Genomic DNA, 22,505 nt, shown 5'->3' on the forward strand with positions numbered 1-22,505 from the left:
AGTAACCTCTCTCACACAAACAAAGCATCAAATCAGGCCAATAACAGAAATTGATACCCAAAACACAACCCAAGTTGCTCATGTTACATGTTAAACAAAAATGTTCAACAACAAATAAAGCTACAATTCCAAATCCTGCCTATAAGAGAAAGCATTATATTTCTTTCAGTGTGAAGATTAAAACAGCTAGGAAATAAAAGAGCTGTCACCTACCGCTGCTCAGTCAGATGTACAAAGACATCCAGTAGCTCTGCTATTTATAAGATCCCACACAGTTGCAAGCTATTGAGTCAGAAAAGGGAAAAAAATCTTGTGACTGATAGAGGCACAGTCTGTAGAAAAAAACCCAAAAAACTCTGCTGTGTTTCTCTTGCTGTTACAGCAAGGAAACAGTATTAAAGACTAGAAACCAGCTTTAAAAACAACCAACCCTCAGCTAATACATCACATCTGCCAAAAAACACTAAAAACACCTGAATTGTTTGGTTTGTTTTATTTGAGGGGTGTTTTTTTTTTAACATGAGAAACAAGCACAGCTTTGGATTAAGTTATTTTTCTGATGCAATAGCCTGCAACAACCAGAACCTAGAAATTCCCTGGGGAAGCCGTCTGGATACCAGAGTTGACCTTAACACAAACTCTGATTTACAGATACTGAAATTAACGTTACTCCTAATTTTCACATTCTAGGGTTTACTCTAATCTTTTACAGGCATGCTTTCCCATTTTGCTTAAAAATTACTCTCACACAGTGAAGTTCACAGTTTCTAATACTTGTTCACAATTAGCAAGAATTATTTTTAAGTTCTGAAGTTCCACCATTTCTTTCAGTCAACAATATTACAGGTGTTCATCAGTGCACCACTCATCGGAACAGAAGCTATCATGCTCCAAATCAAGACTTAAACCTACAATTCTCAAATAACAAAAAAATATTAATGCTCCCTAATAAAGTACATCAGAACAGTTACAAGTACACTTCAGCTATTTATCACTTCTCTCTTCCATGGAAGGTTAAAAACTTACTTCAAGTACTGACATAGTTAATATATTCATTATTAAGGGATTTTCATAGTGTGAACCTGCCATACTAAGGACAGATACTGTCCCAATATAATGGGACAGTAACAGACAAATGTAGGCATGGAAATTTGAAAGACTTCCTCAGCATTGCCCAGGAAAACAAAGCCAAATGCAGGAAGACAGAATTACAGCTATTGAAATAAGAGTTAATAAGCTTTTATCATTTTTCTTTGCTCAGTGAACTTCTGCAGCTAAAATGCATAATTGCCTTTCCTTGCCAAACAAGCTCCTCCAGCTTTCCCTGCCGGTTCTAGTGAAGGAAAGCCTAACCAAGAGCATTTCACAGACTCTCTAATAATAGACAAGCTCATTACATTAGCAAGACCACCAGCAAACGTGCATGTTTTCTTCCTATGCTTTCTTAAAACACACACAATTAGGCCTTCCAGTGCACTTACTACAGTACCTACAATACATATCCCCAAACAGAGGAAAACTTCATTATAAACAGGCACCATGCAGCTGCACGTGACAGAGGTGGCATCCTGACTAGGCAGCAGAGAGATAAAGGGCAAAGAAAAACTACTAATCCATTCACGAACAGAAAGAGTGGACCTATAGATTATACAAAGGAGCTGTGTTGCCTGCATTCATATCAATTTGGCTCTATTGAAATTAGGTAAACGAAACTGCAGAAAATAAATGGAAGAATTCAGCTTAAAATGAGACAAGCCCTAAACTACTGGAAATCCAACTTCCATCTTTGCAAACAAATTTGACAGGATAACACTGTCCTGCTGAAACCAAAACTAAAGTGTAGACACAGACTAAAAAATTACAAGCACTTTTTGATCCATTGCACTGAGCAATACAAATATGATTACTTAGGCTTGCCTTCATCTTACAGTGAACATGCTAACTCAAATCATGCTAAAAATCTTTTACTTAGGCTTGGTTTTCAGCTGTCTCTGTTAAGGTGAAGTTGAAACATAAGAAAACACTGTACAATTAAAAACAGACTGAAACAAAGAAACTAAACTTGCATGTGCAAGGGCAGAAGAGTCAGCAAGTTGACACACAAGAAAGTTGCATCACTGCTGTGAACTCACTGCCCACATTCCTGCATAATCAGAAGACTCATTTTTGCTGAGGCAACCTTGGAGATATTTCATCAGTTACATTACACCAGCTCTTCTAACCACCTTCAGAAGAACATCACTGTCATTAAGTAATTTTCTTTGCTTAAGAAAAAAAAGTGTCCTTGACCTTCAAAAAGACTGAAGAGAAGCTGAGCCATCTCTTTCCATGTGTTTGGTTTTGCAGTAATTTTAGACCAAGTAAAACTAATACCTCTAGACAGATCTTTATCATTGTTTCCCTAGAGCACCTTATCCATCCTCCATGTATGTGAGCCATAAGCCCAGTAATAAGATGCATTTCTAAATACAAGATTATCCAAAACCAGCAAGTTGCCAATGCTGAATGACATACTTGTTGTTTTCACCTGTAGTATTAAGACTGTTTGAAAGACAGAATGCTAATTCAAGTTCTTCTAGAGCAAGTGGTTTAAACAGTGCCAAAACATAAGCCACTTTGGAAGTAAGCATTTAGTTGTTCAAAACCCCACATCACCAACTTGTTCTTTAAGTGGGTTATGAAATGAAAAATGCAGGCATCTGCTGGCTCAGCAAAGCTATTCAAAACGTGAAAACAAAGCCCCGGCCTTTTTCTCATTTTGGCCTATCAAAGTACATCAACACCACAAGCTTCTTTTTTTGGTTTTCCTCCACTGAAAACATTTAACTTACATATGACTGAGACAGTCTGAAATTCAGGAAAGAATGACCTGTGCTCCTTTCTCAGCCCAGAAAAAGGAGGAGTGTCCACATGAGTACCAGCTACGTAACCCACCACTGCTGCTTGAAGAATAAAAATAAAATCTTAGCCCCAGAAATAGGGCACCTTCCTCTTGCCTCTTCCTCAAACTAAGGTGTAAGGGAGGAAAGAATTTACTTCCTTGCCCATTCCCAGCCACATTTTCCCGTCTTATCAGCTCAGGCAAGCCTGTGGCCACAAGTCCATGCAGAAAATGCTTTTTGAGCAGCAGATGAAAACACACACCTGTGTGTGCTTATGGGTACTGTGGGCCCATAAGCACAGAATGCAGTGCAATGGAAGCAGGTACAGCTGGCAGCTGGGGACAGCAAGAGCAACATCACAGGGTTTGAAATGTCCAGCAGCTCAACTGAGCTGAGTTTTACTTGGAAATACACCTTTGTGATTTTTCATAGATGAAGGAAGCTGGTGAAGCTACCTAATTACATGAGAGAGTAAGGAAGTAAAATCTGACTAAAAGGGTAATTGCTTTTCATTGAAGCTCCCAAGACAATGATTCCATTATTAATATTAAAGAGTCATGCCTTCTCTTTCAAGTTTGGCTGGGGAAAAAGAGTGGTATAACTATCAGCTAAGCAAAACCTTCTGAAGAAAAAGATAGAGAACTACACCTTTAACCCAAACAGATTCTATAAAAATAAGAAGTCTCCTTTATATAACCCAGATTAAAAAAAAAGAAAACACCAAACCAAATGAGCAATCAACCGAAAAAGGGAAAAAAAATCACCAATCACCAAAGAAAAAAAAAGCAAAAACCACAGCCCCACAACCTAAAATTCCCATTTAAACAAAGATATAGCAAAATTTCAGGATAAAAAGCTTCTCTTCATTATTCAGCTTATGTGTTTATATCTCAAGAGAATAAGATGACTAAAAGCATGGAATATGAAACACTAAGTAAAAAACTAGCATTCAGTCCTCCCTGAACAAGTTCTTTTGGTTTTTTTTTTGTTTAAGAAAAGTGCAAAGACAACAGAAACTACCACCAAGTTCAGTGTTTCATAACTTCCATATCCTATCTCACTGTATAAAATCAAAATACATCACAAAAACACCATTTAAAACAACTTCAGAACTACACTTTACATTGCCTAGAATCCTGAAGAGCTAACAATGCCCACCTACATGAACTGTAATTAAAACCAATATTTTATCTTACAGCATGTATTTAAAGAAACATATTTAACTTCAGAGAACTGAAACAACAGGTTCTGCAATTCCCGATGGCTTGCACTGTACTATTTTCATACTTTCCATAGTTACACATGAGATTTAGATGCCACCACGAAGATAATAAAAAGAATAAAGATTTCCACATGAAACGCTGCTTCTTTCAATCTTCCTACTGTAGTGCAGTGGTTTTTTGGTTTATGCTGCCCTTACCACAAATATTTCATGATCCTTATAGACTTTTTACAATGATGCTTTGCTTTAAAATAAAATTCAATAGAGTTTTCTTGTAAATATGAAATGCCTGTGTTAAAAACTATAGGTTAGGGAGGAACAGAAATACACATTTGCATAAAGAGGACAACAAATTTCTGTAATGGCAAATTTATTTTGCATTACTTTACTCCATCTTTCAGTACAAAATCTTCCATCTTCCAGGTGAGATTGGAAAAACAGGGATTTCAAGGGTTTATCAGCTATTGTCCTTGATGGAGCTGCAGAAGCCTTTGCTTGTGGAAATGTTTTTGAGAAGCAGATAACTTACAATGACACTCTGGTGTACAGAATGTTTCCAAACTCCCTTCTAGCCTTCACAGAACTTTCCTACACAACATTGAGAAGATTTGACTTAACATACTAATAGAAAAGGAGCCAAACATACTGACTAGTAGACAATACCAGATAAAAAGCAATACACAGCATCAGTAAGAGCACTCTAAGTCTTATTTTAGCAGCTGTGTTCACTCTTGGCTGCAGAATCACAACCAGCACCTGTAATTTCCAAACCAATAAGCATGAATGATCAGAGTGGAATGCCTAGGCAACAGGTCACATTATTAAAGGGTAGAAGAATAAACACAGCTAAATACTACCTATTGGAAGCTAAGAAAAACTATTAAGAGAAAAAGAAGGTGATTTAAAGCTGGGAGAAGAGGAAAAGCACATGAAAAGCTAACACCTTCAAAGGGAAAGAGCCATATTCTAGGCAAGCAATAATCTGTAACATAGAGTACAGAGCACATTCACTAGGAAGTCTACAGCAGCAATTAGAGGCTCAGATTCAAAGCAGAGTTCTGTAGTTTATAACAGCCTTTCTTCACAAAAATTAAAAAAAAATCCTAACTAAATTCCAAAGACAGTAAGATAGAACCTTGACATACCTTCTACCATTACAACCATATCAAAGAACCAAAGCATAACACTCATCCCAAAAGGAGCTAGACTACACATCAGAGCACCTGCTCTTCAATTAGGAAAGCTTGAAAACTCAGATCTCTCGTATTTTTATTGAAATATTTGCTATGAAATTTCATTTGAAAATGAGTGATCACCACAAACATAAAAATTCCAAAGAGGAAACAATTAAAGCAATTTTCCTATTCAGGGTTAGGAGCTATTTTTACCCAAGACACTCTCCACCTTTATGAAGCACCTGACACACCACAAAGTGACCATGTATTTGACCATTCTAGATAAATATGTTCTTCACTGGCAGATGCACAGCAGCAGGAGTCACTAACAGAGTTCCAGAAGAGCATAATAGAGGCGCTGGTATAGTATAGATTTGCAGTGTTTTCATAACAGGCTACAGTCTTGCATTTTCATTCTTTTCCTGTTCATAACAGCTATCATCTCACTCAGGATCTTATTATACAAACAGGATATAAGTACACAGGGACAAATCCTCAGCCTCATTTCCCTGCACACATCAATGCCCATTGGTATGGCCGCTACCGTACTCAGCAGAAACGGGAGGAGGAAACTCCACTACAGAAGTCCAAGCTATAGGGCTGAGGGGAGAAAAGCAGAGTAAAGATTACTTGCACCTTATATAATTTGTCTCAGTGTGTCAAGCAGAAAATCTCCTTCCTGTCACCACATCAATTCTCAAACAAATATTCACAGCATAAACATAACCACCTGCACCTTCCCACATGCCTCCTCTGCACTACAAGTTGTGCCCAAGAGCTGCCACATGCTTTGGGAGCTGCAGCCAAAAAGGATATAAGGGATTGTGCCTGTAACATAACCGTTGGGGAAAAAAGAAAGGAAAAGGAGGGAATAAATACTACAGCACTATATGGCACAGAACTGAAATGCAGCAAGCAAATCCACCTGGAAGCCTTTGATTACACAGGGCCATTCCTCTCTCACTTGACTGGAAATGGAGGGGAGACTGATGGGGGATTTTGGAACTCCAAGCCACAGACGCAAACATGCAGTGCATCCTCTCTCTCAGGGGAACTTGACATTCACAAGGATGTCACCTAGAACCAAGACCATGAGAAAATGAAAGTTACCTCTGCAGGTAACACCTGTTCCAAAACATCACTGGCCTTCCAGGTCCAACCTCACTTCCACCCCTCAAAACCCCTGCTACAAAACACAGCCAGTGTAACCATCCTGTCTTCTTTTCTCAAAGACCTGCCTGTTTGTATTCTTCTTCCACACCATCCCTCTCCCTGCCATACAACTGCGTAGTCCTGTGACAGTACTGTCACTGCTAGGAGCAATTACTAAGCTCAGTACCGCATTGGCAAGACCTCAGGACTAAAGCCTGTCAAGGCTTACTTTGGCTGAACTCCTGACCTGCCTGCAACTGTTCCTTGATTTAGCTGTGACAGCAATTTCTCTAATTAACCAGGTGCCATTGGTTCTACTTTTGTTTACCTGGGCATGCTGCAACCATAGTTTCATATAGAATCAGTGACAAACAGTCACTGCACAGAATGAGATAATCACAAGTCCACAACAATAATGTAGTGTAGAGAAATACAGGCCTGGTATGGGAGCAGTGGCCTTGGGAAGGGAAGAGACAGGACACAGCAAGGCACAGGTATATGCAATAAACAGAGACGGCTTCTACAGACTCGGCACAGGACACCCCACGACTTGAGAGACGCTGGCTAAAAGAAACGCAGACCTGAACAAAATTGGCTTTAGGGTAACAAACAAGAAAGAAACAGTATTTAATACACAATGCCTTTCTCTTCTTTGGATGTACTGTGGAGCTAACCAATGGAGGTAGGTAACCACAGAGCTTCATGGAATAATCAGAGAAGAGCAAAGCCACATTACCAAGCATATAAAAATGATCTCAAGTGCATCCTAGAGTGAGGAAGACAAAACCACAACCATGACCAATCACACACACCCGGTGAAGGACACCTGATGCTGACAGCTCTCTGTATCAGCTCACCACCACCACCAGGATGAAACCACTGACCTTAGGACTTGGCAACAGGGAGCACAACTACTGTAACTGCACTATTATTCTTTCTTTTTTGCAGCACTAAGATCTAATGTAATAATAACTAGGCTCTCAAGACTTCAACTATTCTAACAAGAAATTGTTGACCTTTCCTTTAAGGTATGCTTCCATTTTTAGACACAAACAACATTTTGTGTGTAGCACATCAGAGAGGCCTGTGCGCAATAATTCACACAGAGAAATATGTGCGAAGACACACAGAGAGAATGAAGTATCCAGTAGGCACCAAGACTCTCAAAGTGTTCCCTGCACACCAGCCACTACCCCTGAAACAGCCCCAAGAAGCAGAGTTTCAGTACCAAAGGCTTTTCCATGCATTTGGCATCTACCACATTGCGTACAAAGATGGGCACTCGGTCTTCTTTCCTTTAGAGCATAAATGTCCAACCCTTCCCTCTTCTTTCTCAAGTCACACTCAACTCACTTCCTCACCAGAGCTCCTCCCAAGATATTCCTGTGAAATACAGCCCGTGAAACAAGTTAATAATGATACTAAAAAGCAACACACATGGCATGGCAAAAGGCATCCAGGAAAAACAGCCAGATGAAGAAAATACCTGAGAAAATACTCATTACCCAGAAAGGACCGGTGAAACTGAAACGGTTTACACCCTAACCTGATACAGAGTAACAGCCTTAAGTAAGCATCAATACATGCTTAAGTAAAAAGTTCTTAGCAATGAAATAGTATTTGTGACACAGCTGTCATGGGGAGAACTCCCAGAGAAGAAACACTTAACGGCTTCAGGAAAAAACGTTGTCGCTTCTAGTTCATACACATTTCAAGACATCAGTTTTCATTTAACTGTCTGTCACTATTAAAAACTAAAAATACTCTCTGAACTGATTGTTTCTTTGTATTATTACTTTATAGTGATAAGTAAAAATACATTCTATCCCGCTAGTGTATATATACACTATGTAATTCAGTCAGCATTCCATATGGTTAATACAGCTGCCTTTATAGGAAACTCTTCCACACAAAAAAGTTCAGATGGGGCATTGTCCACGACGATATGAATACAGCGACAGAGGTGACTCTTTTATCCTCCAACCACTAAAAAACCCAACATTTGCATTTATTAAGCGAGCACACGAAACATGTAGATTCCAGTGTCACAGCACGATCTATAGCACTAAAGCCCAGTAAGAGATAAAAACTAATTAAAAAACCCACATTTGAATCACTTCAATTGCGCTAAGCAGCTATTTTTCAACTGGAAATAGAGCTGCCTGCCCCTTCACGGACAAACACACACTCGGCCAGGCCGAGCCGGGCCTGGCGCGCCCCGCCTGCGATGAGGCCGCGAGCCCCGGCCGGGCCCGGCGCCTGACTCAGCGCCGTGTGGGCCGTGTCACGCCGCCGCGGGCGGCCCGGCGCGGGGGTCCCTGAGGCGAGACCGGGGAGCGGGAGGAGGTTTCCCTGTATCCCTCACCTCTCCTCGCTCCGGTTCTTCTGCTTCTTGCCCATGGCGGCGGCACCGGCACGCGCGACCCCTCAGCGCTGACCGCGCGCCGCCCCGCGCGCCGCCCCGCGCATATGGCACCGCCGCGCGCCGCGCACGCGCCCGCCCCGCCCCCAGCCCCGCCCCGCCCGCGCCGCGGGCCTCCGCGCGCGAGCGGCCCCTGCCGGCCGGAGGGAGAACGGGCCCGGCGCCGGCTGCTCTCGGGTGCTCCTGAGACCGTGAGACCGTGAAACCGGCTTTGTTCGCCTCGGTCTGGACGTTGGGCAACCCCCGGAAAAACGTCTAAGTGACGCCCCGAATTTTGTAGCTTCCCTCCTGGTCCTCAGGCAGCCCCAGGAAATGTCTAAACGATGCCCCCAGCTTGTAGTTGCCCTCCAGCCCTCCTGCCTTCCCAGGGGCCCCAGGACTTCCTGGCAGGACTGTGGCCCGTTTGGCCATGAAACCTGAGTGATAGTCGAAATAAACACGTTTGAAAATGTTTACCTGGAGGCAAATGGGATAGCTAAGCCAAAGTGGGGGACTGAAGAGGCTAAGAGGGAAGTTTTTATGGAGCAGGGCAGCAGTACAGCGACCAGGAAGTCATTTTGGTGCGGGACATGCCCAGGACACCTCCCCCAGCCCTTCACGGGGCTCTGCTGGTCCGTCACCCCCAGCACCTCCTCGCCTACCTTGTAGGCGAAGTGTAACCAGTGTACCATCTACCCTGAGGTGACTGGCCTTCTTCCTAACAGGGGGGCCTAGGAGGCAGCACTGAGTTTATGGCAGTGACCTAATGGAGCTCCAGGAGCGGGACGCATTTAAAGTACGGTAATTCCTTCCCCGCTGCCAGATTTTCTCAGTGTACAAAGCTTTCCCTCCCACTCCCCTCCAAGGAGTCTAGGGAGCAGGTGCTGCGCCCTCTCACAGCAGAGCCCGGGTCCTGCTGCTGCGGGGCAGGAGGAGGTGGCCGACGTTCGGAGAGACGGCGAGGAAGGGAGGCAGCAAGCACCATGTATTGGGGCGGAGCGGCTCTCAGACGCGACCTCACCTTCTTGTGGCCACTTTCCTCCGGAGCAAAGCAAGATGGAGCAGAAGTAACAACGCCCACAGGCAGCAGACACCATTTAATGTATTTATTTAATAGGCTTTGAGAGCTGCACGTGTTCCGTTGTTGTCATCACCCTGCCACCGTAACTCCTTTGGTCGACAAAGCAAGGCTCACTATTCTCTACACCTTTCAACCTCAGGATCGCCACCTCCATATTGCTTCGCTCCCTAGCACCCTGACTTCTTACTTCCCTCTGCCTTTATACAGCCGTAGCTGCTTATCAGTCTCTCCCACCCAGGCTCTCAGCCGACTGCAGATAAGGCCGAGTTTATCTTCCCACCGCGCCTTCCCCGTCAGCGCATTTCGGTACCACGGAGTGAGATTTCCAAGAAAGAAGAAAGCAAAACACGTGTGTTGGGTTTTGGTTTTTTGGGGGGTTGGCGTTTTAGGTTTTTTTTGGTTTTTTTTTTTTTTTTTTTTGGTTGCTGCTTGCTTTTCTAAAGAGAACCACGCTTTAATATCCCATTTTTTTATATGAGTGCATCTTCCACCGCACTCATAGGAAGAAGCAAAGAGACGGCGAGCCGCAGCTGCTGCAGCACAGCCCGGTTCTCGGCGAGCCCGCCGGCGCTGCGCAGCTCCCGCAGCGTGACTTACCTCTCGCCATCGCTCCGGGGCCCGGCCCCGCCGCTCCCGACCGCCACATCCCTGCCGGGGCCGGCCTCGGCCTCACGCCCAACCCCGAGCAGGAATCCCCCAAAGAGCAGCGGCAGCCGCGGGCTCTGCCGCCGTTCCCTCTGCAGCCGCCAGAGCCGCCTACGCGACGGGAGAGTGCCTTGGGAGCAGAGGGCGTGTCCCGCCCCGCCCCTCGCGGCCAAGCCCCGCCCCTCGCAAGCACGGCGGGAGAGCGAACCGCAGCGCCCCAGCAGGCAGGTGCTGGCGGAGGCGGGGCCGCCTCGGGGCGGAGCCGCGGCGCTGCGGAGGGGGGCGGGATCACCTCGGGCTGCAAGTCCGCGGCTCCCGCCCGCAGGTGCGGCCCGCACACGCACACGCACTCGCATACGCACACGCACACGCACTCGCACACGCACACGCACTCGCACACGCACTCGCACTCGCACGCACCCGGCACGGAGCGCGCGCGCGCCAGCGGGGCGCGGGCCCGCGGCCAGTCAGCGCGCCGGGGGTAGCTCCGCGGGTGCGCGCGCGGCCTCCCGCAGGGGTGCGCGCCCGCTTTCCCGGCCAATCAGCGCGCCGGGGGGAGTTCCACGCGCGCGCGGTGTGCCCCGCGCTGACTCTCGCGATAGCGGCGGAGGGGCGCGGCCGGCGCGCGAGGAAGCGGAGGGTGAGCGGCGGGTGCCGGGACCGGGCAGGGGTTGCGGCCGCGGGCGGCGACACCACCAGCACCGAGCCCGGGGCAGGCCGGGCGGCGCGGCGCCCCTGGAGAGTCCATCCGTAGCCAGGTGCATGGATTGTCTGTGGCGCTGTGTGCAGCGACCCCGCGGAGGGAGGCGCGCGGCGCCTGCGCAGTGCCCCCGCCGTGTGCCGCCCCGCTCGTCCGGGACCCCGGCGCCCCTTCCCGGCCGAGCGGCGGAACCGCGTCCCCGCCGGTGGTGCCGAGGCTCCCGGCTGCGTAGGAAAAGCCTTTTGGCACGCGGGGTTCCGCGACCTGGGAGCCGGGATGCCGCCGGGCCCCTCGGATTGCAGTGGGGACTGGCGGGGGTTGGTCCTGTTTTCCTTCCTGAGTGCTTGGAGGACGATCCTCCCTTTGCCCCAGCTGAGCAGGGTCTCTCCGTCTCCTGGAGACCTGCTGGCCTCTGATCTTCGTCGGCAAGGTTCATATTCCCTCTGGAACCATAAGAAAGAGTGGGGGGCAAACCGACTTTGTGGTTAGCAGCTTTGGGAAGAGGGAGGCAGAGCGAGTGTGGCAGTGACACGTGTGGCAGCGGGCCGGGCACTGCTGGTGCTGCGGTACTGGACGGCTGCCGTCATCTGCGTACTTTTCCCGTCGTTACTTAAAATGTTTCTCTTGCCTGTGTATGCAAGGTATTCACAAAGCCAGTGACGCTGGCAGTTCGCCTGCTTTGAAATACAGCCAAGAGTACCCTGGAACCCAAATTCAGCGCCTCAGGTCCGTGGTCAGCAGGTTGAGAGTCTGAGTAGGGTGACTGTGCACTGTCGCTGTTTCAGAACTGTCAGTCACTACACTGATAATTTCCTGCAGTGTAAGTTTATTGGGGAGAACAGTCGATTGTGTTGTCACAACTCTTCTTGCACTCTGGTTAGTGTTTTGTGTCTTTTCATGTGTTTGGACAGGGAGAACTTTAGCGAAAATTATTTTGGCTGTGTTTCTTCACACAGCAATTAAGTAGTGGCTTTTAAATCCTCTTGCTGGCTGCCATAGGGTGCTGTTTGCAATAGCAATTTTCTGGAACTAATTAAAGTAGTGTATTGGCCTAGAGCATTTGCTGTTGAGCACCTTGTCTTTCTTGTAGCTGAGGAGAGGAGAGTTAATTCAGATTTATATATGTTAATGTACCTGAGGGGCTTAAAGTAATTGCATTTAAACTACTGGCACAAACTTACATACTGAACATTGCTTAGACTTGTTCTGAGGCATCTTATACCTCCTCCCAGCAGCTTGGAGCTTTCCAATTGAATCTTCTTGTTTCAGAGTATTTGTTAAAGTAGCCAGAGTATCTGGCTCAGGATGACCATCCTTTTGGAACTGATGAATTTTTGTTCTTTATATTAACAAGAAATTTTAGGTTGCTTTGCATTTTCAGTAGCTGCCTTTGGGGCTGAAATAATAGGACTTGATTTATATCTTTACAATCTGTGTTCATCATGAAAGTATTCTCCAAAGTGGGTTACAGTAAAGAAAAGAACTATCTGCTAACTACTCCTGTCTTCAAATAGCAGAGAACTTTGTTTTTCTGTGGTGTGAGCTGCAAGCAAAGAGAGATCAGAGTTTTAATTGTTTGTGTAAATACTAATTCCTTGTATCATTGTTTCCACAGCTCTGAAGAGACCACTTTCCAGCTAAAGATGGCTGCTGATACCCCTGTTGATATTCTTCAAAAAGTTCTGGAGAATGAAATACTTCAGTCAACCAAGGTTGTGGAAGAACATCTGGATGCTGAAATACAGAAGCTGGACCAAATGGATGAAGATGAATTGGAACGCCTTAAACAGAGGAGGCTTGAGGCCCTAAAAAAGAGCCAGCAGCAGAAACAAGTAATTCCTGTAGTGCAGACTCTTGATGTGTAGAGTGTAACAGACTGTTTGGAAATGGTATATGCGAACTAAGTGTTTTGGGGTTGTTTGGTTGGTTTTGTGGATTTTTCCCTCTTTCCCTCCCTTCTGTGCTTATTAATTTTAAATTATCCAGGAGAGTAAGTGTCTGTCCTCGTGTGCATGCTTTGTGTTTCTTAACAGGAGGCGAGAAGCACCTCTGTGATTGTTAAAATAAGGATAGGATAAGGAGTCTCATTCAGAGATTTGAGTGTGTCTGTGTTCACTGAACACTGCTATCTGGAAGCATAAGTCCTGTAGGTAACCAAACCATAAGGCTTTAGGCTCCTTCTGAAGTGTCTTCCTTCTGAAGCTTCTGGATTTTTACTTACAGCATGTGATATGTGCCCTCCAGTTAAGGTATTTTGTAGAAGGGTGAAACGGGATTTTTTCTTGTTTGTAGGCTGTCAGACTCTTTCTAAGCCAATGAAGTGGTGTCTTTGTATGACTGCTCATTTCCTCTTACAGGAAGGATATACTCCCTTGGGACCTGACAGCTCATGTCAAATTAGGTCTTTATGCTCCCTCAGAGCTCTTTTTGAACAATAGTTTACACCATAATTTTGGTAACATATGGTGTGAGACCTGAATTATAAGTAAGGAAGCTGTGGGTTTCTCAGCTTATTCCATCTGAGCTAACCTAAACAAGAAATTTATTGTGATGAGAGAAAAGTGACTTGGGTGAAAGGAGATGCCTGGCTGTGATGGAGTCCTTAAAAGCTGATGCCAGACTTTGAAATGGGAATGCAGTGAAATGTCATGGCATGGCTGGGATGCTGGAGGATAGGCAGCACCAGCAGCTTTGGTTCTGTAAACACAGAAGTAGAGAAAGTAGCACACTATTCACTTGTCTTTAGAAGTTCACTTTATGTTTGATTCTAGTGTTTTCCGTTTTCAGAAATCATAACACTTAGATGTCCTTGGATGTGAACGTGTGATAGATCTCATGCCAAAACTTTTTCATGTAGTTTAGTCTTAAGTCACTGTTCTCACACACTTTCAAATGCAAATGTGAAGTAGGATACTGCTCAGTAAAAGGACTGTGCTGTCACACTATTCCGGAATAAATCTGTGGAGAGGGGAATTAATGCATAATCACTGTTGAGGGATAAGTGAGTTCTTGATTTGCATCATGATGACTTCTCCATGTACTCATACTTCCATGAATTTTTAATGTATACAATATTCAGGAGATTCTTTGTTCTATCCTAATTTAGCTTACAGGATATTTTTTTTTCTTTCACTTCCTAAGACAAAACTGCAAGATTAAGAACAGTGATTTATCTAATTTTTTTTCCCCCACTGGAAAATTAAAGTTTTTGTCAAATTTTGTCATACTGCACTACTTCTAATAATTTTGATTAGTCTGTACTTGTTTAAATACACTGCAATTACCTTTTAGTAATGTAGAGGCTGTGGGTTTTTTCCTTTAAGTATGTTTGTTGAAAATGTGGAAGATTAGCTCTTTGGAAACTGTGTTTGCACACTTAATCAGACAGTTTTTGAAGTTACCTCTAAATTTTAGCTTGTGACATTCTGTTTCTCCATTGATGTTATGACTGATGGTGCACACATGTTTTTTGAAAGATTTTCTGTGAGCCTGGTTCATGTTAAAATCCCTTCAGTGTATATTTGATAGGTAAACATCATCTATTGCAGATGAGTTAGTAGGCTTTTTCTCTCGCTGATTTTTTTCATAAAGTAAAAAATCAAAAGAAATTTATTTAATTCATGTAAGTACTTGACTAAGTTTAGATGAGTTCTTTGAGTGGACACAAAAATTTTCAAATGCCAAGAGTTTTTGTTGTATTGCTTGAACTACTCTTGTCTTACTGAGAGGCTGCATTGTAGAATTCTTTGTAACTCTGTACAAGATTTGTATTTCCAAATAAGTAAGGTGGCCTTATCTGTGTATTTTTAAAGTAAAACTAAAAGGTTTGCACAACAGATAGACTAACAACTTCCATACTAATTATTTGCTTTTATGTTTTTCAAGGAGTGGCTTTCAAAAGGACATGGAGAATACAGAGAAATCCCAAGTGAGAGAGACTTTTTCCAAGAAGTCAAAGAAAGTAAAAATGTTGTTTGCCATTTCTATAGAGATACAACATTCAGGTACAGTAAATAAGCTGTGCTGAAGAAACTTTTGTTTAAAGATGTCTACAAAAACAGATGTGTTTCTTGTTCTTTCAAATCCCACTCATGAACAGGCATTTTTAGAAGTATTCAATTGCTTCATTATAAATCTCAGTCACTTTTCAAGACATCTGATTTTTTAAAATGTATTTTTTCCACTACAGTTAATCTGAACATGATTGGACAACAATTAATATTCTGCTACATAGTTGATAAGAACGTAGATGTATAACCTCTTTGACAATATTTGAGAGACTGCTGTGTTTCATTATTGATTTACTTTGAGGCAGCTAGGTATGTAAATGTAGACCATACAAGAGCAGCATTTCAAAAAGATGGCTTTGGTTAGTCCAGATAGAGATAATCAGGGTGGTTCTAGCAAACAGAAAAAAAAAAACCAAAAATCTTGTCTAGGCATCTTGAGAATTTAACCTTTTACTTTGAAAGGATCAGTTGCAGCTGCTTTCCGTTTGTGCCTGTGCCTTTATGATTCTGTCACTTTTTTTAGAGTGTGACACACCTAGATCTGAGAATATGTGGCGACTCAGAATAGGAACCCAAACTAAGATGTCCCACTTCCTTGGAAGAATTTTGGAAGTTCTGGGTTGCAGGCGGTTTCTCACTGGGTCTCTCTCAATGTGTTCTGTTAAAATGCTGTTGCAAAGTAGAGTAGTTTATTGATGGAGGAGCCAGTTGTCCTGGTTTTGGTTCTTTGGGGCTTTTTTTTCCCCCAAAGGTGTTACATTCTCTCTAGCTTACAGAATATAAACTGAAACAGCCTCCTTGTGAGAAATTGAAAGATGTCAGGGCTAGATTTTGCAGTGAGGTATCAGTGTCCTACATTTCCTAAGTGTTTAAAGCAGTTGTGTTTGGCTAGCTTTTACTCAAGAGGGTGAAAGGCTGTCACTGCAAATAAAGTAGCTTTGGACAGGTTTGGGTTCTTGTTTCCTGAATCAGCAAAGTCTGTAGGCTCAGCAGGAGAAGGAACTTCCGAGAAAGTGCTTTGTAAAGTGTGTCATGCTGACAGACAGGTTGAAGCTTGTGTGTTGGGTTTACCAACCACCGTATCAAGTTGCTTTCATCTTTGCCCAGTCCAGCTTTTTGATTCAGCTCTCTTCTCGAGTTTAAGGACAGTCTCAATCACAGACTTCATGCAGCTAAGACAAACCACTTAGAGAAGACAATCCAGAAAGCTGAGATTGCAGGTGACAAGTCCACAAATCTCTGTGATCTGACAAGTATTTTGAGCAGTTCACATCACTGTCCCATGGCTGAGAAACAAATAGTTGTATGCTCACTCCTATTCCATGGCAACAGAGAAGCAAAGTATTTTTGCCTTTAGCACTACTGTGTAAAGCAGTCTGTGCAAATCACTTTTTTTTCCACTTACACTGAGTTACTGCATCTCAGCTGCGAAGGTAGTGACTGCAAAAATCCAGAACACTGTAACATGTTGAGAGTACTTCTTTGAAGAAATCTTCTATAGAGGAATTTTTCCAGTTGACAGGCAGTGAAGCTAGAGCTGGAACAATAGAAAGAAATGTCATCAGTAAGTGCAAGCCTCCAGAAATGAGAGCAAGGCTCCCAGGTATATGGAAGGTAATTAGGGAGAAATTAGAGAAAGGGATAGTATAATTATACAGTAGAGGTGCTACAAGCTCTAGTGTTCCACTATTAGTCATTAAATCCAGCTACCTCTGAAAGTTTCTCTTGAAATTAAATTCTCTATTACAGAGGTAATGTCTAAGTATTAACGTGATAGAACTAGGTCTTTACTGCTCCTTTTACACTTCCTCTCAAATGCATATTCATCAGCTTATTCATTCTAACACTTTATATATTTTGGATTAATTTTTTCACAGGTGCCAAATAATGGACAAACATTTGACTGTATTGGCAAAAAAGCACATTGAGACAAAATTCTTGAAATTAAATGCTGAAAAATCTCCTTTCTTGTGCGAGAGACTGCGCATCAAAGTAATTCCCACTCTAGCACTAATAAAAGATGGAAAAACACAGGACTACGTCGTGGGCTTTACTGACCTCGGTAACACTGATGACTTCACTACAGAAACTTTAGAATGGAGATTAGGCTGCGCAGATGTAATTAATTACAGGTAATTAAGCATTTTGTGATTCTTTTATTTTCAGATTAAGTACAAAGAGAATGAGCTTGCAGACAGGAGAATCTGAAAAGTGGTAACTTTAATATGTTGTATGCTAAAAAAGACTGTAAGAGTTTAATCTGGTTAATTTGTGTGCTTCATCAAGGGAAAGATAATCTCTTTGGCAAAGTATTTAGACATTGTAATGAGTGTTGAGTCCTTTTTGTAGAGTAATAAAAATGAGCCCAGTTTTTGTCATGAGGTATATGGAGTAGCAGTGATGCTCTGATACGGCTTCAGTGTTGTGCATCTAACGTAATCCTATGGCATCTATAGATGCTTCATGTCACAGATGCAATGCAGTGAAGTCTGAGCATTTTTCATCCAGTTCAGAGAAAATTCAGCAAGTCATCCTTAAACTGCAGTATTACATACATGAATATACTTTTTTCTTCAACAAACTATACTGAAAATGGAATATAATTAAAATAAGTGTAAATAAACTGAGTAAAAGTACAATATAATGATCATAAGTACCATGTTAAAGACTACAGAACAAAAGGGAGTAGAACATATCTGTCACCACAATAGCCTAATTTTACAAGAGAATTATTTACCAAAATTCTGCTTTCCTTTCCAAGGTAGTTCAGATTTCTCTTTTAGGTAGTTCAGAGTTCTCTTTTTAGGTTAATTTTGCTCTATTGTTTTGAATGTCTTTAGTGCACTTTAAATTTTAAATTTCATTACCTTAATTTATTTAAACGTCTAATGAGGTAAAATTTTGCCAAAAAGTATTGTATCTTAAAGGCAGAGGAACTACTACTCAATTTGGTTTAGTAGCTGTTGAACTTTGGGTGAAATTACTGAAACTTAAAATTTTAAAACAACTGGCATTTCCCAGTTCAGTAAAAAGCAAATACGCAGAGACAGCTTGCATGCATATTCTAGACAGCACCAGCCTTTTATGGGTAAAATCCTTCACTGGAGTTGTATCAAGCACCACTGAATTTGCTAAACATTGATATATTGGCTTATGGCATAATTTTGCTTCTGCTTGACTCTACTAGTACGGTGTATTTGTTCTTAGCTCCTTGTGGAGTAGGGGAATTTTGGTCTTCATTCCTTTTGGCAGACTCTGGCTTTGCAATGCAAGCCACAGTTCCTCACTGTTCTGAAAGTAACATCCCATTCTCTGGAGTTCCTGAAAAGGGCATAGGCCTCCTCAGAGCTTGGAAATAGTTCTTTTCCTTCAACCTGTGGGATAGCAGATGGTAAAAGAGTATACTTTATTTAGGGGAAAAACTGTTTTGGTCAGATTATTTGCCCAAAATCAGACTCAAGTGGTATGTTAATGTATGTGATTAAATCGCAATCGGTGAACTGTATATTTAGGATTAATATCAGCAAAAGAGTATTAACATTTTGTAAAGAACTGCAAATTTCTAAACACCCCTTTGTAGCTAATTCCAGAAGGTTGTAACTGTTGTAATTGCTCACTCACTCATTGACACTTGGATGCAAGCCCTTAACAGGTCATGCGAGCAAAAGCAGGGCACACCCTTTTCTGAGCAGCCAGAGGGGATTCCCCTCCTTGCACAACCCTGCTGGAAGAGAAGCAGGTGCTCGCGATTTATGTGAAAACCTGCTGCTCCCAACAGGGAACACAGGCCTATTCCCATGGAGGCACGTGGTGGTGAGAGAGCCCCTGCAGGATCATGGGGGCACTCTGAGGTGCGAGTTCCCCCACAGTCCTGTAGAAGACGTGCAGTTGTGCAGGGAAGAGATAGCAGAGATAGCACAAGGTGGCTTCTGGCAGATCCCAGTTCTGACTCCAAAGTCCCTGCTAGCAACATTTTCGCTTCTTTTGTGCTGGTGACTCCTCACCTGTTTTGAAAAGTCTCTCTGTAATTCCCTAGTTGCAGTTTAATCTGACAGATTGTTGTCTTCAGCATGATCAGTTTGCAGGAAAAGCCTTTTCATTTTACAGCTCCACTTGCAGGTGCTGTTACACTTTCACACTCTTGTCTTAACTCCAGGCCGTCTAGTTATCCAGGCCATTTTGACCAGGATGTTGCTGTGCTAGCAACCCCACAGTGCTGCTTAGGGTGGCTCTGGCAAATAGGCATTGTGTTCTCTTAAAATGTTTTTCCGGAGAAACAGGTCATTAGACATAATGCTTACTGTCTGTATGAATATGGCTTTAATCAAATTGCCTTACCCTTTTTCTGTAGTGGAAACTTGATGGAGCCACCTTTTCAAAGTCAAAAGAAATATGGAACAAGCTTTACAAAGCTGGACAAGAAGACCATCAGAGGAAAGATATATGATTCAGATTCTGATGATGACTAGAAGACCCGCTAAATATATTTGTAAATCATCTTTTGTTTATGCGTGGTACATTTCTAAGAATGTTTTTTATAAAGCTTACTGCTTTTCATTACATCTGCACATAATTCTCATTTTTCTATACAGTTTTATACAACTGAGTCACAGCAGGAAGAAGCTTAAGTATTTTTTTTCCTCTTTTGGAAGTCATTTGTAATTTGAAAATCTTAGTCCTTCTAACTAAATGACATGGCAAATGATGAACTTAAGCCCTTTGTCTTAAGTATAAGTTTATGAAATGTTTTGAAGTAACTTAGAAACAGCTGTATGAAGTCAGACCAAAGGTTCCTCTGGCCCAGGATCCGGTCTCAGTGGCTAAAAGGAGATGTACAAGGAAGAATGAAAACAGGGTTACCAGATAGCAATGCTTCCCCACATTCTACTTTAAGCAATCTGTGGCCTGGGGAAAACTGTATCTGAGAGCATTTGCTGCTTAAAATAATGGAAGAAAAATCTCTTTAAATCCTCATAGTATCCAGGCATCCATATCATGTGGCAAGGAGGTCACAGTTTAACTGTGCTGTGTGAAGAACTACTTCCTATTGTTTTCATTGGATCTGACAAGGTTTTTTTTTTCTGTTTTTCATTATTAAAGGAGGTAACATACACTTCTAAAAAAGATTGTTCTTTATAAGTTCCTCTTCCAATTGTCTTTTTATATTTGTTATTACTTACATCATCAGTAAAGCACCACAAAATTATTAATAAAGAAATTGTGCATTTTAACAAATAATTGCTTTTCTTATGGTGCCATATCATGCCATTGAATAAATTAACTGCATTGCACTATAAGTTATAAAAACAGTCATAACTTCTGTGAATTCTGAAATAGATGGCCAAGAGAAATGCCCTTTTACCATCTATGAATGCTGCATGTGAGAGCTGATACAGCAGGCAGTAGCACATAGCAACAAGCATATTGAAAACAGCCTTGTTCACGGGTTTGTATCATTCTGTGGTTGTGAATGTGTGGATTTTATAGCAGATGCTTTGTACAAGAGAGTAGAATAGAGAAAAATATTTGGGAGAAACCTTGATCGTTTAGATATAGTGCTGCATACTGTGTACTGTTCTTCAGTAATAGACAGGATTTTTAAGAGAGATCTTCCTTGGACACAGTGTAAAATTTCTGGCTAGGTGAACCATTGATGAGTTTTCTTTTCATTTTCAGAAAAATTGTTTGCTTTGTGCTGAAGGACCCTTTTGAAATGGTACTTCGAACCCAATTGGTCCAAATAGCAGTGAAGTGGGTCTAGCCAGTCTTGCTGCCTTGTAGTAGAGAACACTTGTGATTGGGCCAGCCCAGCAATATATCTCTTTAAGTTTAAAAAATTATATTTTATTTCTGTTCATGTACATTGAAATAAAATTATTTTAATTCTAATGTTGACTACTGTATCCTTTCAAAGAAGATCTGTGGAATAATTTCTCTATTAAAGTCCATCAGAAAGTTTGTTTGAGCCCTTTCTAGATTTCTAACAGGTGATAGACAGTTCTGTCCTGACATACAGGATCACTTTGAGAACACAATCAGCTTAAGATCTACACAGCTGCCTGTTGATCTAGGAGAAGCACAAAGGAGTCTTGCTTCATGTTGATCCCTTGTTTTATGCACAAACTCTTTATATGCATTAGAAAGTGCTCTGTTTTTTCCTCTGCATCCAGTTGCATGAAATACAGGAAACCAATGTTCCAACAGTATTTTTACAAGTGTCTTAGCAGGACTCATCACTGAGCCCTAATTGTGTTGAATAAGCTGTGTAAATATAAAATCACCTCTAATATAGTTGCATGTTGTGTGGAAACGCGTGGGCTTGTCAGGATTCTAGCACGGTGCGTTGTTGGAGGTTACTCAGTTCCACACGTGAATAACCTCATTACAAACTCAGTGCAAATCCTACTTGGAGTCTGTGGTTTCATGTCACTTTAAGCTGATGATTTTTTTTCTAGGTTAATCTTCCTTCTTCCTGGGACCTCTTCCTTCATCAGGCTTGTAACATGACCACACATAGTCTAGTGCTGATACAAGGAGTTTGCAGGAATGTGTGGCTTGGGTAGAATCAGGCTCAGGGAATGGGCTGGGTTGCAGGGGACCCTAGAGATCATCTGGTTTCAACCCCCCTGCCGTGGACATGGTTAACAAGGGAAGTTTAGATTTATTTTGAAAGTAGCAATCTCAAAGATTTGCTCATTCAAGTCTTTACTTCCATGGAAACTTTTCTGGTTTCTGCATCTTCTGTCTTGAATGAACATTAAAACTGTTACTGAACAGTCCTCTTGGTTGCACCTCCATCCTGTGTATTACTTTGAGATTAACAATTCAAACCCAAACATTTTGTTTTTGCTGAAATCTAGAAGTTCTTTAAGAAATGGGAAATTCATCTAGTTTGAGTAGTGAGGAACAAATTACTCTTCTGTGGTAGAGTTTAATGATTTTGCTGTGCAGGTTAAATTAATGACTTGTTCATTATCATAAGACCTGGGACAGCAAGCTAGAAGTTTCACGATACAGAGAACACCAGCTCAAATAAATGTCAACTGTACAGACTTGAAAAGCAGAAAGATTAACTTTGTCAACAGCAATCTAGTGGCCATATGGCTGATAGATGAGATGATGATGATTTGCAATATGCAGAAGGAACGCAGGTTTTATGTGATTAAGTGCTTACTGCAGATGGATGAGGTATGTGAGGACATGACTGACTAAGGTTCCTGAGCCTCGACCAGTCACA

The 22,505-nt window shown here is 42.5% G+C and overlaps 2 protein-coding genes across 3 annotated transcripts in view; one reads left to right on the forward strand and one right to left on the reverse strand.

The window, feature by feature from the left end:
- Window positions 1-10,956, reverse strand: part of EIF5B (eukaryotic translation initiation factor 5B) — a 36,332-nt gene extending 25,376 nt beyond the window's left edge. The window contains exon 1 of the mRNA XM_053970080.1: window positions 10,511-10,956. Coding sequence (XP_053826055.1) covers window positions 10,511-10,914 — 404 coding nt within the window. The 5' untranslated portion in view covers window positions 10,915-10,956. The remainder of the gene's footprint in view (window positions 1-10,510) is intronic.
- A 213-nt stretch (window positions 10,957-11,169) lies between these two features.
- TXNDC9 (thioredoxin domain containing 9) lies at window positions 11,170-21,157 on the forward strand. 2 transcript variants are annotated; one of them, XM_053970090.1, is made up of 6 exons: window positions 11,170-11,316; window positions 12,874-13,090; window positions 15,144-15,262; window positions 17,146-17,400; window positions 19,620-19,757; window positions 20,945-21,157. In XM_053970090.1, the coding sequence occupies exons 2-5, from the start codon at window positions 12,902-12,904 to the stop codon at window positions 19,735-19,737; spliced, it is 681 nt and encodes a 226-aa protein (XP_053826065.1). In that variant the 5' UTR covers window positions 11,170-11,316; window positions 12,874-12,901; the 3' UTR covers window positions 19,738-19,757; window positions 20,945-21,157. The 2 variants fall into 2 exon arrangements, with proteins under 2 accessions (XP_053826065.1, XP_053826064.1); XM_053970089.1 differs by lacking the exon at window positions 20,945-21,157 and having other exon boundaries at window positions 19,620-19,767.
- Window positions 21,158-22,505: the final 1,348 nt, after the last annotated feature.

This window comes from Vidua macroura, chromosome 2 (genome assembly GCF_024509145.1).
Source record: "Vidua macroura isolate BioBank_ID:100142 chromosome 2, ASM2450914v1, whole genome shotgun sequence".
NCBI lineage: Eukaryota > Metazoa > Chordata > Aves > Passeriformes > Viduidae > Vidua > Vidua macroura.

Excerpts from the sequence above, each read along its gene's own strand:
- TXNDC9 (XM_053970090.1), top strand. The coding sequence starts at position 12,902 with ATGGCTGCTGATACCCCTGTTGATATTCTTCAAAAAGTTCTGGAGAAT. Across the intron at positions 13,091-15,143 it reads AGAGCCAGCAGCAGAAACAA|GAGTGGCTTTCAAAAGGACA; the intron begins GTAATTCCTGTA and ends ATGTTTTTCAAG. Across the intron at positions 17,401-19,619 it reads GCAGATGTAATTAATTACAG|TGGAAACTTGATGGAGCCAC; the intron begins GTAATTAAGCAT and ends CTTTTTCTGTAG.